The 19,418-nt window shown below is 44.0% G+C and overlaps 1 protein-coding gene across 6 annotated transcripts in view; it reads left to right on the plus strand.

The window, feature by feature from the left end:
• The window catches only part of FBXO36 (F-box protein 36), a 106,700-nt gene extending 87,487 nt beyond the window's left edge, over positions 1–19,213 (plus strand). For 4 of the 6 annotated variants that reach the window (XM_035717951.2, XM_035717953.2, XM_035717957.2 and 1 more), the window contains one exon: positions 8,626–11,379. In XM_035717951.2, coding sequence (XP_035573844.1) covers positions 8,626–8,814 — 189 coding nt within the window. In that variant the 3' untranslated portion in view covers positions 8,815–11,379. Of the gene's footprint in view, positions 1–8,625; positions 11,380–18,690 lie in introns of those variants that run through there. The other 2 variants (XR_004816664.2, XM_035717954.2) reach the window with 2 other exon arrangements.
• The last annotated feature ends 205 nt before the right edge of the window (positions 19,214–19,418 follow it).

Consider the following 19,418-nt stretch of genomic DNA (forward strand, 5'->3'; position numbering starts at 1 on the left):
ACTGGATGGAGGGCAGATAGATGTCTTGGCACTTCCGATCCTTAAATTCATCTAAATGACGGATCAGAAGAGAAGGAACATTTTCCCTGGCCTTAAATTCTGTGAACATGAATGACTTAATCACCGTATTCACTGTCCGTAAATATGTGGTTCCCTGCTCTCTCTGTACTCGTATTTGGCTTCCCATTTCCCCATTCTGTGAACGGATGGGTCTTCTTAAAATTTTCCCCAGACTCCCAACCATGGCCCTGAACCGTCCGCCCAGTGGCAGCTCACTGCGTAGGGGGCCTCTTTCTGAGAAATGGGTGAGGTAGCCAGTGGTTCTGTTGCCCTTTTGGGGTTGTTCATTATATATATTCCACATGCTTGACCCATGTCATTCTTGATCGGCACTAACACCTTAGTATCGTTTCCACATAATCATAACCAGACCATTTATTGAGTGCCTACTGTGTGCGAAGCACCGAATGCATGTGATTCAGTGTAATCCCCAAGCCCTGGGAAGTGGACGGGTAGGGACTATCCTGTCCTGATTTTATGGAGAAGGAAACAGGCTCAGATAAAGTCCACCGATGGTGGGCACTGGAGCCAAGTACTGTGCCTGGGAGGTTCTGCGGCATAGCTGCTGGGCTGAAATCACTTCATTCTGCTCCTCCGATGACCCAGCCCAAGGCTGAACGTGGAGACAGGCTCAGAGTAATTAAGCGTCATGCCCAGGACTAGTAGGGCTAGGATTCAAGTGAACTGTGTTTGCTAGGTCACCTGTGTGCTTCGGTACCTGAAGAGCATAAAAAGATGGGTCTTTTATAAAATGGAAGCAAGTACTGGAACACTTTTCTTTTCTTTTTTTCCTGTCTCCTCAGAAGACAGGAATACAGCAGGCAGGTGCCGCAACGACAGGCCGTTGCACTGAAAGTGTTCCCTGCCTCTGGCCACATGGAAGCATCCATGAGCAGCAAGGCTGACAGTGGGGCCCTCCTCCCCCCCAAGATACGTGTCAGATTTTTTTGGTCTAGGCTATTTCAAAATGTTTGTTATCCTTGATGCCATGGTATCTGTAGGGATAGTGATCGCTTAGCTCTTCTTTTCGTGTACCTTTATATATTTGCCTGTGCCTCATTCCCAATGACCATGTTCACAATCATGGATTTTATTTTTTTATTATTTATTTATTTTTTAATATAAATTTATTTTTTACTGGTGTTCAATTTGCCAACATATAGAATAGCACCCAGTGCTCATCCCATCAAGTGCCCCACTCAGTGCCTGCCACCCAGTCACCCCCACCACCCGCCCACCTCCCTTTCTACCACCCCTAGTTCGTTTTCCAGAGTTAGGAGCAATCATGGATTTTAAACTAACAGAAGGGATAATGTCAGAAGAGAGCTCAAGCCCACACCAGTTTATCATTTAACTGATAGGATTACATGAAGTGACTCCATTTGGGGTGAGTTTCACTGTAAGAAGGGGCCCCGGGCACCTGGGTGATTCAGTCGGTTAAGCATCTGCCTTCAGCTCAGGCCATGATCTCAGGGTCGTGGGATCGAGTCCCACATGGGGCTCTCTGCTCATCGAGGAGTCTGCTTCTCCCTCTCCTTCTCCCCCCTCCCCTCTGCTCATACTTTCTTTCTCTCACTCTCTCTCTCTCAAATAAATAAGGAAAATCTTTTTAAAAAGGGGACCTATCCAAAAAAAAAAGGGGGAACCTATCCATATTTTAAAGGACTCAAAGCTTGTAGTCACCCTTAAATTACAATTTTATATATATTACTTATTAATATTAATATATAATATATAATTATGTATACATTATATTATAATTATATAATATATTATATAATTATATATAAATATTATGTAATTATATATCTAAGTATATAATTATATAATATATAATTATTAATATAATTAATAATATATTATATATTATTATATTATATATTATATTATAATATATAATATAAATATTATATAATCATATATAAATAATTATATGTAAATAAATATATTATAATTATATATTAATTATATATTAAATATACTATATATCATATATTAAATATATTAATATATTATATAATTATATATTAAATATATTATATATTATATATTAAACAATATTATATATTATATAATTATATAATTAATATTTAATTATTAATATATATTACAATTATATGTATTAGAAAAATTCAAAAGCTTTGCACACTAACTCAGTAGAGACTAAGTTTAGACTATGACCTGGGATCACACACAGCTCCCAAGCCCCAGAGGCTTAACAATAACACAATAATAGCTGTTTTTTCATCTACAGTTCCTACCCATTGCAGTTTGGTAGGGGGCTCTGCTCCACGGAGTCCCTCAGGGACTCAGGTTTAGAGATGCCACCATCCTGTACTGCACCATCTGGAACGTGCGGTCTCCTCGGACACTGCGGCAGGGAAGAGGTGCACGTACTATGTTTTGGTACAGCACTTCTACACCTAGCCCTTTGACCAGAACTAATTTTACAGCCCCACCTACCTACAGGAGACAGGGAAATATGAGAGAACAGGTGCAATGTTTGCTTAGCACCACTAGCTCTGGACAAACTGGATGCCCAGAATAGAGCAGTGCACACATCAAGATTCATATATTCACAGGCAGGATCATAATAGTGTGTTGTCTTGAACACAATTCCTTGCTTTAACATCTTCAATACCAGAAACAAGAGGCCTTCATCCTTTCGCTCCTCCTCTTCTCTGTGTTTCTTGGGACCATATTTTGTGAGCAGGTGTCTGGCATTAAGAACCGACTCAGAACCGATGACTACATCCTACTCATAAAATACCTTTTGTCTAAGAAACTGAGTTTCTTATTCTCCTTTATCCTCCAAGAGGTCTATTTTAGACTCTCTTCTCTCTCCTGAAGTCTCCTCCTTCCTCAGTCTTAGCTGATACTGTGTCTCCTCATTTCACTGAGGAAGTAGCAGCAGTGACCAGAGAACGGCCCCATTGTCCCTTCTCCTGGTCTACATGCCTCATCCCTCTACCCATCAACTCTGTGAACTTCCTGGTACAGGTAAGAATTCTCCTTGTTATTACCTGTGGTCACACATCCACCTGTGCATTTCAGCCCCTCTGTTCACCCACTTTGCTTACACAGCTCCCCCTTTCGCTACTTTTACCTCCTCTACTGGATCATTTCCGTTGGCACATAAATTAAAAAATCAGCCTTGACCCATTCTGCTCGTCAAGCAGAATTCCCTCCAAAGAGTGTCTCTACTTGCTATACCCACTTCCTCTTCTCCTATTCTTTCTTGGACTCACTCTAGCCAGGCATTCATCCCCACTGTGCCGTTGAAACGGCTCTTGTCAAGGTCGCCATTGTACACAATCTTGAAAAAACACCAGTTTGCTGTTTTTTTAATATTTTCTTTTAAACACATTTAATACTAAAAGACTGGATGCTTTTTAAAAAAGATTTTATTTATTTATTTGAGAGAGAGAGGGAAGTGAGAGAGAGAGAGAGAGAGAGTGTGTGTGTGTGTTAGCCTGGGATCATGACCTGAGCCAAAGGCAGACACTCGACCGACTGAGCCACCCGGCACCCTACCACCAGTTTTAAATTCCTCTCTTTTCAGCAGCATTGAGACATTGGATGGCCGTCCAGATTTTCTTCCTTATTCTCAGTCTCCCTTGATGAAAACTTTTCTATTTTCTGGCTCCTTTAATCTTAAAATGTCCTAGAGCTCCTCCCTGGGCATTCTCTCTCCACAGTCACACCTCCACGACAGCATCTAATCCCAGGGCTTTAAATAGTATTTACACACTGATAATTTTCAAACATATGTTTCCAGTCCAGGTTGCCCCCCTTGAACTCCTTACTTTTAAGTCTAATTGCACACTCAACGCTTCCACCTACATGTAGTATAGACATCTCAGATTTAACATGTCAAAACCAGGCCTCTTGATATTCCCCTCCACCACATACCTGTTTACCAATTCTGCTTCTCCCCCAGTCTTATTTTCTCGGCCCTTGGCAACACCATGCACCCAGCTGTTCAAGCCAACAAGGCCATCGTTCATCTCTTTCTTCTTACTTCTCATCTAATTCATTAGCAAGTCTTATGAGCTCCGCCTTCAAGATGTATCTACAGTCTGGCCAGCTCTCACCTTCTCCCTTGCCACCATCCCCTCGCATGCCTCCTCATGTCTTCCTAGACTTGCCAATAAGAACACCACAATAGACTGGCTTTCCCCGGATGGGGATGACAGTGTACCTTCTTCATTTCGCATCAGGATTATGGTAGTTCTCTAGCTGTGGGGTCTCACATCACAGAGCTATTGATCCTGTCACCTTCCTACATGCTGGTCAGTATTGATGACATCATGCTGATGAGCAAGAGGTATCAGAGGTATCAGACACCTTAGATGTAAGGTGTGTAAGATATGTGTATGCCAAGGAGGTGGAGATGAGCTGCTCAAAAACTGAGAGGCCTGCCCTCTCAGCAAATCACCTAAGATCCAGGGCTGTAGATTTAATTCCTATGATAGGAAGGCATCCAAGCTCTTCGTGGACCTTTTTAGTTTTCAAGGTACATACACAATTTGAGTTTGCTTCTCCATGTAGCCCTAAAGCTGCCAATGGTAGTGGGACCCCGCTACTGGTCCGCATGGTGCTGTAAGCAGCTGTGCCACTGGCTTCTCATGATCCAGCAGATGCAGTGATGCTCCAAGTGTCCACAGCCTACAGGGCTGAGGCCTGTCTGGATCCTTGCTGGGACCTGTGGCCTGCCTTTCTGGGAAGGGTATAGCTTGTGCCCCAGTGCTTTAGAGTAAAGACGAGAATTTGTTTGTAGAAAACTGTTTTGCTTTTGAAAAACAGCCTTTGGATTTCTACTGAACAAAAGCTACTGTTTTGGCTGGATGGTTAGTCTTGAAAAGAACCAGATTTGGAGATTAGCAATGATTCCTAGGGAAGAGGTATTTGTTTGTTTTAAAGATTTTATTTATTTATTCATGAGAGACAGAGAGAGAGAGAGGCAGAGACACAGGCAGAGGGAGAAGCAGGCCCCATGCGGGGAGCCCGTTGGGGGACTCGATCCCGGGTCTCCAGGATCACGCCCTGAGCCAAAGGCAGATGCTCAACCACTGAGCCACCCAGGGGTCCCGGGAAGAGGTATTTGGATGGACTTCTAGGAATAAGCCAAAGGATAGAGGTCTTTGTGACCCAAGTTCCTAATCAAAAGGCACTTAATGCAGAGGAAGTTGTCAGTAACTAGATGGGTAAGATGCTCTGCTCTGTGGATGTCAGTGGGCCTATTTCCTCAGCCACCCTACTGTTTGCTGGGTTCATAAACAAAATGCCCTGTGGCAAGGATGGGGCCTGTGTGTGGCCGCAACAATAGCCTCCTCCTATCAAGATAAATCTGGCCTCTGATTTAGAGGAGTAAAGGAGAGACTGATACTGAGCCCCCCAATAAAGGGCTGTACTGCGGGAGGGGGGTCCAGTCACTGACTTGATGTAGGTGATTAAGTAATACTGGACCCTTCAGTGATGGAGGAAGCAGAGATTTGTCCTCCCTGGATCGTGGCCTATTCTAGACAGGATCTGCCTTCCTTGCATCCAGAGTTCTTCAGCAACATTGTGTGTAAACAGACTGAGTGCCCTACTTGCCATCATTGTATCCCATAGGAGATTGCTTCAGATTATTTTACGGCAGTAAATAATTCATGAAATAAATAGACATAAATAAATAAGGCAATGAACACAAAATTTCTTGCCCTTAACATATGCTCCATAAGTTATTGATCTTTGAGGGGTCCACAGGCTTCTTGCTTTTCTTAGCCTCCTTTTTTTTTTTTTTTAAGATTTTTAAAGATTTTATTTATTTATTCATGAGAGACCCACAGAGAGAGTCAGTAACCTAGGCAGAGGGAGAAGCAGGCTCCATACAGGGAGCCCGATGTGAGACTTGATCCCAGGATCCTGGGATCATGACCCGAGCCAAGGGCAGATGCTCAACCGCTGAACCACCCAGCCATCTCTCTTTGCCTCTTTATGAGAAGTCCCTGTGGGGGTTCTTTCAGCAGGGGCATGTCTGGGAGGGGCTTGAGCAGAAGGGACGAGCAGGCCAGTGTAGCCTGCACTACTGCTTTATAGGAACTCTGAGCTCCTTATGGCTTGCCCACCACGCCTAGGTCTTTCCACTTCCGGATTTTCATGAATAATGACCGCTGAATGAAACTGATGAAAAGGGAAATAGGGGGCGTCTGCGTGGCACAGTCAGTTAAGTGGACCGACTCTTGGTTTCGCTCAGGTCCTGATCTCAGGGTCATGAGATTGAGCCTTGAGTGGGGCTCTCTGCTCAGCAGGGAGTCTGCTTGAGGCTCTCTCTCTCCCTTTCCCTCTGCCCTCCTGCTCATGCTCTCTCTCTCTCAAATAAATAAATCAGAAAGAAAGAAAGAAAGAAAGAAAGAAAGAAAGAAAGAAAGAAAGAAAGAAAGAAGAAAGAAAGAAATCGAGTTGGTGATTAGCTTCCCAGAGCACACAACTGGCACAGGAAGGATGGAACCAGGGAGTGTGTGTCACCGAGGCCCACGGGGAACCCTTTATAGAGCACATTTTATATCCTGGACTCACTTCTGTGTAACACCAAATATCCATGCCACTTTTTTTTTTTTAAAGATTTATTTATTTATTTTAGAGAGAATAAGCACAAGTGGGTGGGGGGAGGGGCAGAGGGTGAGAGAGAGAGAAAATCTCCAGCAGGCTCCCTACTGAGCACAGAGCCCATCATGGGGCTCGATCCCAGGACCCTGAGATCATGACCTGATCTGAAATCAAGAGTCAGGTGCCTGACCGACTCAGCTACCCAGGAGCCCCAAATATTCAAGCACCCTCTTCTTTGTTTTTAAAGATTTTATTTATTTACTTATTTATTTGAGAGAGAGAGCAGGAGAGAGACTGAGAGAGCACAAGCAGGAGGAGCAGCAGAGGGAGAGAGAGAAGCAGAGCCACCCAGACGCCCCTCCAAGCACCTTTATTTATTTATTTACTTTATTTTTAAATTTATTTTCATTTTTTTTCCCAAGCACCTTTAAATGCTCCCATTGCATATGCCAAAAAGCCATGGTGAATGCCGAGGTTAGTGATACTAAATAAATACAACGGAAGATTTACCTTCAGGAAGGATTTGGGGACATGTTGTGTAAGGGGTCAGGAAATCTGCACCCTGAAAGGGTTCAGTAGATGAGGGTAGGTGCTATAAATAATGGTGCCAACTGGAAATGTCCTACCAGAAAGCCCTGAGTAAATGGAAGCCGACCTGTGGCAACTTTGAACTGGGAGGGAGGGCAAACAGGCCTGGTGCAGACCTGGGGTCAGAGGGCTCTTATCAGTCCTTAACTTCATGGCCTCCAGTTAAAGCCCCAGACCGCAGAGGAACATCTCAGAGAACTTTACCCCCAGAGCACGGCCCACGTTGCCATGTGCCGGATGGGCCCATCGCATACACAGAATCGTGGAGGCCACTCTGGTGCATGGTGACATCACCTGTGCATAGGGCTCGGAGCAAAACCTGCGGACGGGGCCCTGGCAGCAGGAATGGGTGCAGGTCAGATGTGCTGGTTGCTTGTTTGAGGGCCACTTGTGCCTTTTGATGCCGCTTGCCACTAAGCAGCCTGCAGTGAACTAAGCTGTCAGCTGGACCAGCCCACGGAGAAATGGCTTCAGGGAGGGCTAACAGCGGAGACAAGAGGCCCCTGGGTGGCACAGTGGGTTAAGTCACTTGCTCTCAGTCCAGGTCTTTTTTTTTTTTTTTTAATATTTCATTTATTCATGAGAGACACACAGAGAGAGGCAGAGACACAGGCAGAGGGAGAAGCAGGCTCCATGCAGGGTGCCCGATGTGGGACTGGATCCTGGGTCTCCAAGATCAGGCCCTGGGCTGAAGGTGGCGCTAAACCGCTGAGCCACCTGGGCTGCTCTCAGCCCAGGTCTTGATCTCTGGGTTTTGAGTTCAAGACCTGCGTGGAGCCTCCTTAAAAAAAAAAAAATAATAATAGGGGCACCTGGGTGGCTCAGTGGGTTAAGCACCTGCCTTCAGCTTAGGTCATGATCTTGGGGTCCTGCAATCGAGCCTCACATCAGGCTCCCTGCATGGAACAGGGGAGCCTGCTTCTCCCTCTGCCTCTCCCCCTGCTCGTATTCTATTTCCTCTCTCTCCAATAGATACATACAATCTAAAAAAAAAATAATAATAATAAAATAAAATGGGAGGCCAGCTTAGCAGGTGTCAGCGACTGCCGCACTGGGTGGAAGGCCCATGGACACACCGTGATAGCCTCTGTTCCGTGGTTAATTGGAAATGGATAGTATGATGTCGTGTATGTAAATCAGCAGCCGCGTGTTGCGTATGTACCATGTAGAGCTGTCTTGCATTTTTCATCTTAAACCAGTTGGGGACTTGGTTTAATGCATGAATGACGTCCTGCGGGTCCCTCAGGCCCGGGGCACCTGCCTTTCCCCCACGAGGCAGGGGAGGGGGCAGGACGCACCTGGTTTCTCCGGGGCAGCAGGGACTGGTAGGGGCTCGGGGGTAGATGGCCTTGCCCTCACCCGCGTCTCACGGTCCCCCCGCAGCTGTGCACGTGTGACAAACTGTGGGAGAAGATCGTGCTGTCGGCCTGCGACACCGTCACCCCGGACATGAGGGCCCTGGCCGAGGACATGGGCTGGAGGCAGATGTTCTTCACCAACAAGCTGCAGCTGCAGCGGCGGCTCCGCAAGAGGAGGCAGGGCCAAGGAAGCCACAGGAACAGCCAGCTGTAGGGACGCGTGTTCCTGCCCGCAGGGGGCTTGGCGCCAGGCTGTGTTTTTTCTTCTGTGTCCAACTCTCCTCCCCCCATCGGAAAAGCCTACAGGGTTTGCACACAGGTGCAGCAAAACCCCACTGGGCCTTGCCTGAACCCCGGCCCCCCCATCCCATCCCACCCCCGGAGTGGGGGTCAGATCCCTGGCCCCAGCAGAGGGCTGGGCGGCAGGAAGCCTGGGACACCCACCCGCCTGCGGAAAGGGGCTTCTGCTGGACAGAGGGCGACAATAAATGATCATTAGCAGCTTTTCACTACCTGGTTTTCTCGAGGCACTGGAAAGGATCTCTGAAGTGCACCCCCCCCCGCCGCCCCTTCCCACCCCCCACCCCAGGAAGCGGTGAGCCAGTCGGGTGGGCCCAGCCGCCTTCCCAGCTCTCTTCCCTGCATCCCTGTCCCGTGGGCTCCGGTGCCAGCTGCCATCCCTGTGGACAACCTCTGATCCGGCCACGCGGCGAGACTGGAGCGAAGTCCACCTCCTGCTCGCACAGCCTCTCTCCCAGGGCCCCGCCTTGTCGGATAAATCTATCAACTCTCCTTATAGGGACGCTGCCCACCCCTCCCCACCCCAAGGACTAGGGACAGCTACCACTTTTATTTTCTTATTTTTTTAAAAGATTTTGTGTATTTATCCATGAGAGACACACAGAGAGAGGCAGAGACACAGGCAGAGGGAGAAGCAGGCCCCATGTAGGGACCCCGAAGTGGGACTCGGTCCCGGGAATCTGGGATCAGGCCCTGGGCCAAAGGCAGACACTCAACCTCTGAGCCACCCAGGGGTCCCCAGCTACCAGGGATTTTTAAGGTTTAACCAGGGATTTTAAGATCACAAGCTGTGGGTGACCGAGTGAAAAACCTAAGTACAATTTGTAGTCTGTTAACTTGGAAAAGGGGTTAAAAACAGTACAGTTTTAGGGGGAGGAAGCTCTACTTCCCTGAGATGGGTGATTTATAAATTGTTTTCTTACTGTGCTCTCCCGAGGATGAAGGACCCCAGACAATGACACTCAAGGCAGCAAATAATCTGATGACTCCTTTTAGGCTACAGAAAAAGGTAGCTGTCAGCCGCCCATCCCCTTATTAACTGTTACCATTTCTTTTTCCCTCCCGCCACCTGCACTTTAGTGCCTGGAAGAAATAATAGATGCCCCACCTGCTAGGGCAGAGGAATTTCCTGTGATGCCTCGAGGCCTCCTGCATGGTCTGTTCCCTCCACTGAAATCCTTCTGAAGGGCTCTAGCCACGGCTTAAGTGGCAGGTTCTTTTTCTTTCTTTTTTTCTTTCTTTCTTTTTTTCTTTCTTTCTTTCTTTCTTTCTTCTTTCTTTCTTTCTTTCTTCTTTCTTTCTCTTTCTTTTTCTTTCTTTCTTTCCTTTTTCTTTTACTAAATCTGTGTTAATATCAAACCAGATTTTTAACCCCCACCCCTTCACATTCACACCCTTAAAACTCAGTCATAGATTTCCAGCGACATCTGTGAAATCGAGCTCAGTCTGCTTCCTGGCAGACAAGGAACCTGTCAAAGTCGTGTCTGGATGTAGTCCAAGCAAAGAGCAAAGGTTTAATTGGTGAGAGAGCCAGGCTGCATTCCCCACCCAGGGTGATGGGGTGACCGGCCAGCTGGGGGGGAGGCATGCACTTCTGCACAGTTTCTGCACCTTCGTGTCTCCCCAAAGTCCTGGGACTTCACCCTTCAGCGACTTCTGATTAATACCATGGGTGGGCAACCACTGTGTGTAGGCACATTTTGTTACGCAAGGTAATGACATAAATATAAAGTTACAACTCCTTCGTGACATCGATGCAAATATGTCAACAGCTTAAGCATTTCCTATGTTTAATCAACTAACGGAGACTCTGAAAGCTTATGGGCAGGCACGGCTCTCTAGATTCAACATAACTTAGTAAACACAAATGTGGCCATTTGAAGACTCTTGTTATCTACAGAAAATATTATAACATAAAAATAGATGCTAGCAGTAGATAACCATGAAAAATGAGTCATCGATACATTGACTATTGCTGATAATAGTTAAAATAACACATTATTAGATTATTCCAGTGATTATGAGCACAAATAATTTGGGTGCCTTATTATAATTTTTTTGGGGGGGTGTAAAAAATCCACAACAATATCACCAACCTAAAATCCTGCAGGGGACTCCTATCTTCAGCTGTTGAAACATTTTGCTCCTCCTTCTCTGGCGGAATTTTTCATCTTAGATCCCGTCGGATGGGAACGGATAGCTATGGTGATCCTCCCTGCCTCTACAGATAGCTCTCATGTGGATGAATTACTCCGCTCCGCGTATGACGTACCATTTCAGAGTGAAATGCCACAGCACTTTATAATCTTGCCTCTCTTGTCTCTTAAAAGTGTTTCTACTTGTTCTCACTTACCATTGTAATAGTAAAATGCTGATATTTTCTGATGATTTATATGTGTAGGGTTGTAAGAACAACTCCTTAACAGCAGATGTGAAAATTCATAAACTAAAAAAATAAATACATTTTACTTAATATCAAGTTCTGTTATTGCTTTTTTTTTTTTTCCCTGAACAAGTTAGTGTAGTACGTGCATTCAATCCCAGTTATACAGAATCCAAAATGTGGTGCACTGAGTAGACTCGAGAATTTAGGATTGATATTAGGATTATTTTTTTTTTAAGGTTTTGTTTATTTGTTTGAGACACAGAGCAGGGGGAGGGGAGAAGGGAGGGTGACAAGTTGATCCTATGACCCCGTGATCACACGACTGGAGTCAAAAATCAAGAGTCGGACGCCAAACCGACTGAGCCACCCAGGCATCCCAGATCGAGATCATGACTGGAGTGAAGAATGGGAAGCGGAGGTTATGGACAACTCACTAGCCGCCACTTATCATTATTTTCCCAGATGCTTCTGTCCAACATGGTCACCAGCCCTCATTCATTACCCCAAACTGACTCCCAAGATGCCAAAGATTAATATAGAACAACCTTACTAAAAACATAAGACATTTGCACAGCGTAGTTTTTTGCTCTGAGCCTTAGTGGGATGACATTTATCTTCAGTTTGTGTTAAGATAATACACTGTGGGATAATATCCAGGCTTTTCAACTCTGAACAGTTGGTTTCAAGTTACAATGAATGTCTTCAATTGGATTTTAAAAACCCTAAGTAGACATCACATTAAAGAAAAACGTGTCCTGGTGGTTAAAAGCATAATGCTATGTATCTGGTCATTTTACAAGGAAGAATTGCTATCTTAGCTTTACAGATTTACTGTTTTTGTTTTTTTAAAAGATTTTATTTACTTTTTCATGAGAGATACACACAGAGAGGCAGAGACACCAGCAGAGGGAGAGGCAGGCTCCCCGTGGGAAGCCTGATGCGGGACTCGATCCCAGGACCCTGGGATCATGACCTTAGCCAAAGGCAGATGCTCAACTGCTGAGCCACCCAGGTGCCCCTTTATTTATTGTTTTGAAATGAGGTTACTCACACACCGGGGTAGCAGTGTTTTGTCCTCAGAGCATAGAACAAACAGTCAGGGCCGGGAGCACAGAGAACTCCGTGTTTCCCTCCCAGATCTGTGTTCCTTCCATGTAGATCTCCAGAAAAGTAATTTTCAATTGTGAACTTGTTCTGCACATCCGGAAAGTCTGGAAAGACCAGCCATAGGTCCATGGTCACAGATTGAGTTGGAATAAACTTAGAAATTATAATAATAGCAGCTTCCATTCATTGAGTGTGTACCGGGTGCCAGGAAACAGGTAGTAACGAACTTAATTCTTATAGCAACCCCGGAAGGTAAGTGACTATTTATTATTTCTGTCTCATAGATCAGAGATCTGTAAGCTATGACATAGGCCTAATTTGACCAGCCCAGTTTCCGAAGATTAAAATTTTATCGGAGCACATTTTTTGTATTACCTATGGCCATTTTCACTTGACAGTGGCAGTATTAAGTAGTCACAACATGGATGTATGGGCTGCAAAGCTGAAGTTATTCTCAAAGAGGACATTTTCCCCAAGGTTTTATGACTAATAAGTGGTATAAAGTTGAGACTTAGATCTATACCTAAAATCTTTATTCTTTTTTTAATTAATTAATTTCTTTGATTTTTTTAATTGAAGTTCGATTTGCCAACATATAGTATAATACCCAGTCCTCATCCCATCAAGTGCCCTCCTCAGTGCCCGTCACCCAGTTACCCCATCCCCCCACCGCTTGCTTCCCCAAAGTCTTTGTTCTTTGTTCTTTTTTTTTTTTCTTTGCATCAAAGTCTTTGTTCTTAACCACAAATGCTACACATCACTTCTCCTTTCAGAGCCGAGACCACATTTGACCAATGGAATTTGAAAAGGTGATAGGATTTGCCCAAGGTCATTTGAAATTATTAGGCCCTGAGCACAAGATAAGAGACCATTCTAATTTAGTTGTCCAGAGAATATTCCAAGTCTTGATGAACTAAATTATTTCTTTTTTCTTTTTAAAATTTTAATTCCAGTGTAGTTAACATAGTGTTGTATTAGTTTCAGGTGTACAGGATAGTGATTCAACAATTCTATCCATTACTTGGTGCTTATCATGATCAGTGTCTTCTTAACCCTCTTCGCCCATCTCCCCCATGCCCCCACCCACTTCCCCTCTGGTAACCATCCGATTGTTCTCCATAGTTAAGAGTCTCTTTCTTGGTTTGTCTCTCTTTTTGCTTCTTTGTTTGCATCTTTGTTTCTTAAATTCCACATATGAGTGAAATCATATGATATTTGTCTCTCTCTGATGGCTCATTTTCGCTCGGCATTATACACGCTACCTCCATCCATGTTGTTGCAAATGGCAAGATTTCATTCTTTCTTACGGCTGAATAATATTCCACTGCATATACACCACATCTTCTTTATCTGTTCATTTGTTGATGGACACTTGGACTGCTCCCGTAATCTGGCTTTTGTAACTAATGCTGCAATAAACGTGAGGTGCATGTATCCCTTCAAATTAGTGTTTTTGTAATACCCAGTAGGGTGATTACTGGCTCATAGAGTAGTCCTATTTTTAAATTCTTGAGGAACCTCCACAATGTTTTCCACTGTAGCTGCACCAGTTTCATTCCCACCGACAATGCACCGGGGCTCCTTTCTCTCCACATCCTGGCCAACACTTGTTGTTTCTTGTGTTTTTGATTTTAGCCATTCTGACAGATGTCAGGTGATACCTCATTGTGGTTTTGGTTTGCATTTCCCTGGGGATGAGTGATGTTGAGCATCTTTTCATGCGTCTGTTCGCCATCTGGATGCCTTGTTTGGAGAAATGTCTTCTGCTCATTTTCTCATTGGAGTATTTGGTTTTTTGGGGGTGCTGAGTTGTGTAAGTGCTTTATATATTTTGAATACTAACCTTTTATTGGATACATCATTGGCAAATATCTCTCCCATTCAATAGGTTGTTGTTTAGTTTTGATGGTTGTTTCCTTTGCTGGGCAGAAGCTTTTTATTTTAACGTAATCCCAATAGTTTATTTTTGCTTTTATTTCCCTTGCCTCAGAGGGCGTATCTAGAAAAATGTTGCTACATCTGATGTCCAAGAAATTGCTGCCTGTGCTTTCTTCCAGGATTTTTATGGTTTCAAGTCTCACATTTAGGTCTTTAATCCATTTTGAGTTTATGTTTGTGTGTGGTGTAGGAAAGTGGTCCAGGTTCATTCTTTTGCACGTAGCTGTCCAATTTTCCCAACACCTTTTGTTAAGAAGACTAGCTTTTTCCATTACATATTCTTGCCTCTTTTGTCAAAGATTAATTGACCATATAATTGTGGGTTTATTTCTGGGCTTTTTATTCTATTCTCTTGATTTGTGTGTCTATTTTTGTGGCAGTATCATACTGTTTTGATTACTACAGCTTTGTCATATAACTTGAAGTCTGCAATTGTAATACCTCTAGTTTTGTTTTTCTTTTTCAAGATTGCTTTGGCTATTTGGGGATCTTTTGTGGTTCCATACAGATTTTAGGATTATCTGTTCTAGTTCTGTGGAAAAATGTTGTTGGTATTTTGATAAGGATTGCATTAAATCTGTAGATTGCTTTGCATAGTATAGACATTTTAACAATACTTGTTCTTCCAATGCGTGAACGTGGAATGTCTTTCTATTTGTTTGTGTCATTTTCAGTTTCTTTCGCCAGCATTTTATAATTTTCAGAGTACAGGTCTTTCACTTATTTCGTGAGTTTATTCCTAGGTATTTTATTATTTTTGGTGCAATTACAAACAGGACTATTTCCTTAATTTCTCCTTCTGCTGCTTCATTATTAGTGTATAGAAATGCAATAAATTTCTGTACATTGATTTTTGTATCCTGCAACTCTACTTAACTCATTTATTAGGTTTAGTACTTTTTGGTGGAGTATTAGGGTTTTCCATATACAGTATCATGTCATTTGCAAATAGTGAAAGTTTTACTTCTTCCCTACCAGTTGGGATGCCGTTTATTTCTTTTTGTTGTCTGATTGCTGTGACTAGGACTTCCAGTACTATGTTGAATACAAGTGTTGAGAGTGAACATCCTTGTCTTGTTCCCAACCTTAGGAGAAAAGCTCTCAGTTTCTCCTCATTGAGGATGATGTTGGCTGTGACTTTTTCATATAGGGCCTTTATTTTGTTGAAGTATATTCCCTTTACAACTACTTTGTTGAGGGTTTTTATCATGAATGGATGTTGTATTTTGTCAAGTGCTTTTTTTTTTGCATCTATTGAAATAATGTTTTTTATCCTTTCTCTTGTTGATGTGATGTATCACACTGACTTATTTGTGAATGTTGGACCGTTCTTGCATCCTGAGCATAAATAAATCCCACTTGATCATGGTGAGTGATTTTTTTTAATGTATTGTTGGATTTGGTTCGACAGTATTTTGTTGAGGATTTTTCCATCTGTGTTCTTGATGAATTAAATTATTGCCCATTTTTTCTATCAACAAGCATCTTGAGTTCATTTAAACAAAGGAGTTGATTCTTTTTCAAAGCCTTCACACACTCTTCAAGAAAACTAAGTAAGGGATTTTTTTTATTATTATATTCAAGGGATATGGCTCACTGGGACATTCAGACTCAGTCCCCTCTCCTTCCTGCCACTTTGCCCACTTGGGAACCAGTCCCTCCTAAAGACTCTTACCTTTTACTATTTCACCTGACAGTGGAAGGGGCTCCCCAGTGCCAACGTTCCCTGCTTGTCATTGTTGGAGGTCCATACAGTTCATCTGTGGCACTTTTAATGCTCTTAAAATGCTCTGGTGATCTCTTCCCTCTGCATGACTCGGTTCTCCTTTCCTGGGTGACAAATGCTGCTGCTCCCCAGCCTTCCTAATTCAGCATCAGCATTCTCTCCTCATTTCCATGTTTGTGGACATTTTGACTTTGGAGACCTCCAGTCCATGTAAGCCACACTGCAACACGGCCAACAAGGCCGGCAATTCTGTAGCCTTCACATCTGGGATTTCTGGGGTGAGGCCAGGCTCCCCTTTGAGGAGCCACTTGTTCCAAGCATTTGTGATTCTGCTCTCTGCTCTAACCTGGGCCTGCTCAGACCCATCTCTTCCTCTTCATCCAGTAGCCCTTCACTCTTACAGGCCTGGCTGTTATGAGGTCACCTGCCCTCTCTGGACTCTGTGAGCAGTGACACCTTTAATGACACCTGACAGCTCTTCTTCTTTTGCCTTCGGTGTCTGCTGGACTGGCAGACAGCTTCTTCCCTGCTGCAGACTGCAGAGCATCGCTGGAGAACATGCTAGGATGCTCCGCCTTGGTGCACTATAGAATCTGGCCAGGCCCCCTCTGGCTTCCTGCCACTGCTTTCACAGCCCATTTCTTGTCTCATCTATTTCCTGGACTCTTCACAGTGGCTCTTCAGACTTTGCCTCCCACTTTGCAGAAGTTATCAGTGTAAACTTTCCAGCATCTTTTGTCTCCTAATTTTTTAAAAAATATTTTATTTATTTGACACACAGAGAGAAAGAGAAAGCACAGGTGGAGGGGAGCAGCAGAGGGAGAGGGAGAAGCAGGCTCCCCACTGAGCAGGGGAGCTCGATGTTCAGCTCGTTCCCAGGACCCTGGGATCATGACCTGAGCCAAAGGCAGACACTTAACCCACTGAGCCACCCATGGCGCCCTTCTCTCCAGCTTTAAATGTCCCTGTTCTGGCCCTGCCTTCTCTTCTTTCTACCTTCAGAGGCGGATGATACCTTATTTCCAGTGCTCACTCCTTCCCATTGGCAGGGACCATGGTCTGTCCCATCTCCATGTTTTCCTTCACCTTCAGACTCTCCTCACAGAGCCCCATCCCTTTTCTTCCATGTATCCATCTCTCCTTGAAAGAAGCTTCACTTCTACTGTCCTTCTTTGTACCATCCTGTTTCTCTCCTTGGCAGCCACCAAACTTCTTTAACTCTTCATTTACTACCACCCCCAAGTGCTCCCACTCTGTCCTCTGGTCTTCCTGTCTCCCTCGGCAGTCTTCTGAAGAGACTCCTTCAGCTGTTACCCTGTGTTCTCCTGGTTAACACATTTCCAAACTCTGTTTATTTATTAGTTACTCGGCACCAAGCCCTGGACTCAGCACTGGGGATGCTCGAGTAAACACAACACAGCTCTACCCAGCAGCAAGTTCATACTCCGTAAACACGCTGCTTTCTTCCTCTTTTATTTGAGAGAGCGAGAGAGAGAGAACGCTCATGAGTGGGGGGGGGGAGGGGGAATGAGCAGAGGGAGACGCACACTCCCTTCTGAGCAGGAAGCTCGACCTGGGGCTCCATCCCAGGACCCTGGGACCATGACCTGAGCTGAAGGCAGACACTTAACCCACTGAGCCACCCAGGCATCCCTGCCCTCGTTCTTTCACAAGTGAAGAGTAGAATGTTTCAGAGGCTATATAACCTGTCATGGTGCTAGTGATCCGATGGCTAGTGGAATGTATGCTTGTCTATTTTTGTGTTTTCTAGAATGTTCTTTGGTAGTAGGCTTGGGTATAAATATGTTTGTTTTTCAGAGACTGCTTCAGTTCATTCTCAGAACTTCTACTGTGCTCTTGCCAGCTATCTTTGTTATACTTGCTGAATGTATGTAATTTCATTATCATGGAATAAATCATTTTGATATCCTGAAGTCTTCCTGTGTGGAAACACAGCAATAGTTACTATACCTTTTGGCTTATTTTACATTATAATTTGCCAAATAGTTTATAGAATTTATTTATTTATTATTTATGATTTTATGATTTTATTTATTATTTATTCATGAGAGACACACAGAGAGAGACAGAGACACAGGCAGAGGGAGAAGCAGGCTCCATATAGGGAGACCGACGTGAGACTCGATTCCAGGTCTCCAGGATTAAGCCCTGGGCGGAAGGTGGTGCTAAACCATTGAGCCACCCGGGCTGCCCAATTTATAGGTTTTAAACTTTATATAAAACTCATGATTTTAGAAGTTAATAGCATTTTATTCTAAAACTTAAAAATTTACTTATTTTTTATTATATTCAAGGATGGATCATTTGCTTTTAAAAAAAAAGAGATTAGGAAGCTTGTTTTCCTAGCCCACAGCTGCACCATCTAAGCCTAAAGATGCTGAAAAAGAGGAAACTGAAATCTACTTTAAAAAAAAGTATAAATATGAAACAAACTATTTCTTAAGATTTATCTTTTCCTTGGCTTTATGATGTTAAAATTCTACCTTTTTGGTGCCTCTTAAAGTTGTGGCACCATTTTGAGAATAATAATGCAGAGTTTCAAGAAAAGGGAAGTGAATATTTTAAATGTAGATGTGATGAGTTCATTAAAAGCCAAAAATTGATCATTACAGCCTTTCAAACAAGAAACGCAAAAGCCATTGAAGTACCACGCAGGGAAGTGACTGCACTGAACTGCCTGGAGACAGGCACAGGCACCCGTACAGCTGACGCTGCTGAATGCCTGCTGGATGGAGAGTCAGCAAAAGGAATCACAGCAGTGCCACTTTCTAATGATACAGTAGCTTGTCAAATTAAAGATTTAGCTGCAAACATGAAGGCTGAGTTAGTATCTTCTCTGCGGTATTGTACTTTTCGTCATACACATGGACAAATCAATAGAAGTGGCTAGACTCACCAGTTTGCTTGTGTTCATCTGGTATCAGCACCAGCTAATCCGAGATCTTCTTTTTCCTGAAGACTTTATTTATTTATTTGAGGGAGAGAGAGAGGGCATGCACAGCGGGGAATGGGGGCAGAAGCAGAGGCAGAGGGAGAAGCAGATCCCCTGCTGCATAGGGAGCCAAATGTGGGTTCGATCCCAGGACCTTGAGATCATGACCTGAGCCAAAGTTGGATGCTTAACTGACTGAGCCACCCAAGCCATCCCCTCATCTCCTAGATCTTTTTTTTTTATAAATTATTTTTTATTTATTGTTTTATTTATTTATGATAGTCACAGAGAGAGAGAGAGAGAGAGGCAGAGACACAGGTAGAGGGAGAAGCAGGCTCCATGCACCAGGAGCCCAACGTGGGACTCCATCCCGGGTCTCCAGGATCGCGCCCTGGGCCAAAGGCAGGC

This window comes from Canis lupus, chromosome 25 (assembly GCF_003254725.2).
Source record: "Canis lupus dingo isolate Sandy chromosome 25, ASM325472v2, whole genome shotgun sequence".
NCBI classification, from domain to species: domain Eukaryota; kingdom Metazoa; phylum Chordata; class Mammalia; order Carnivora; family Canidae; genus Canis; species Canis lupus.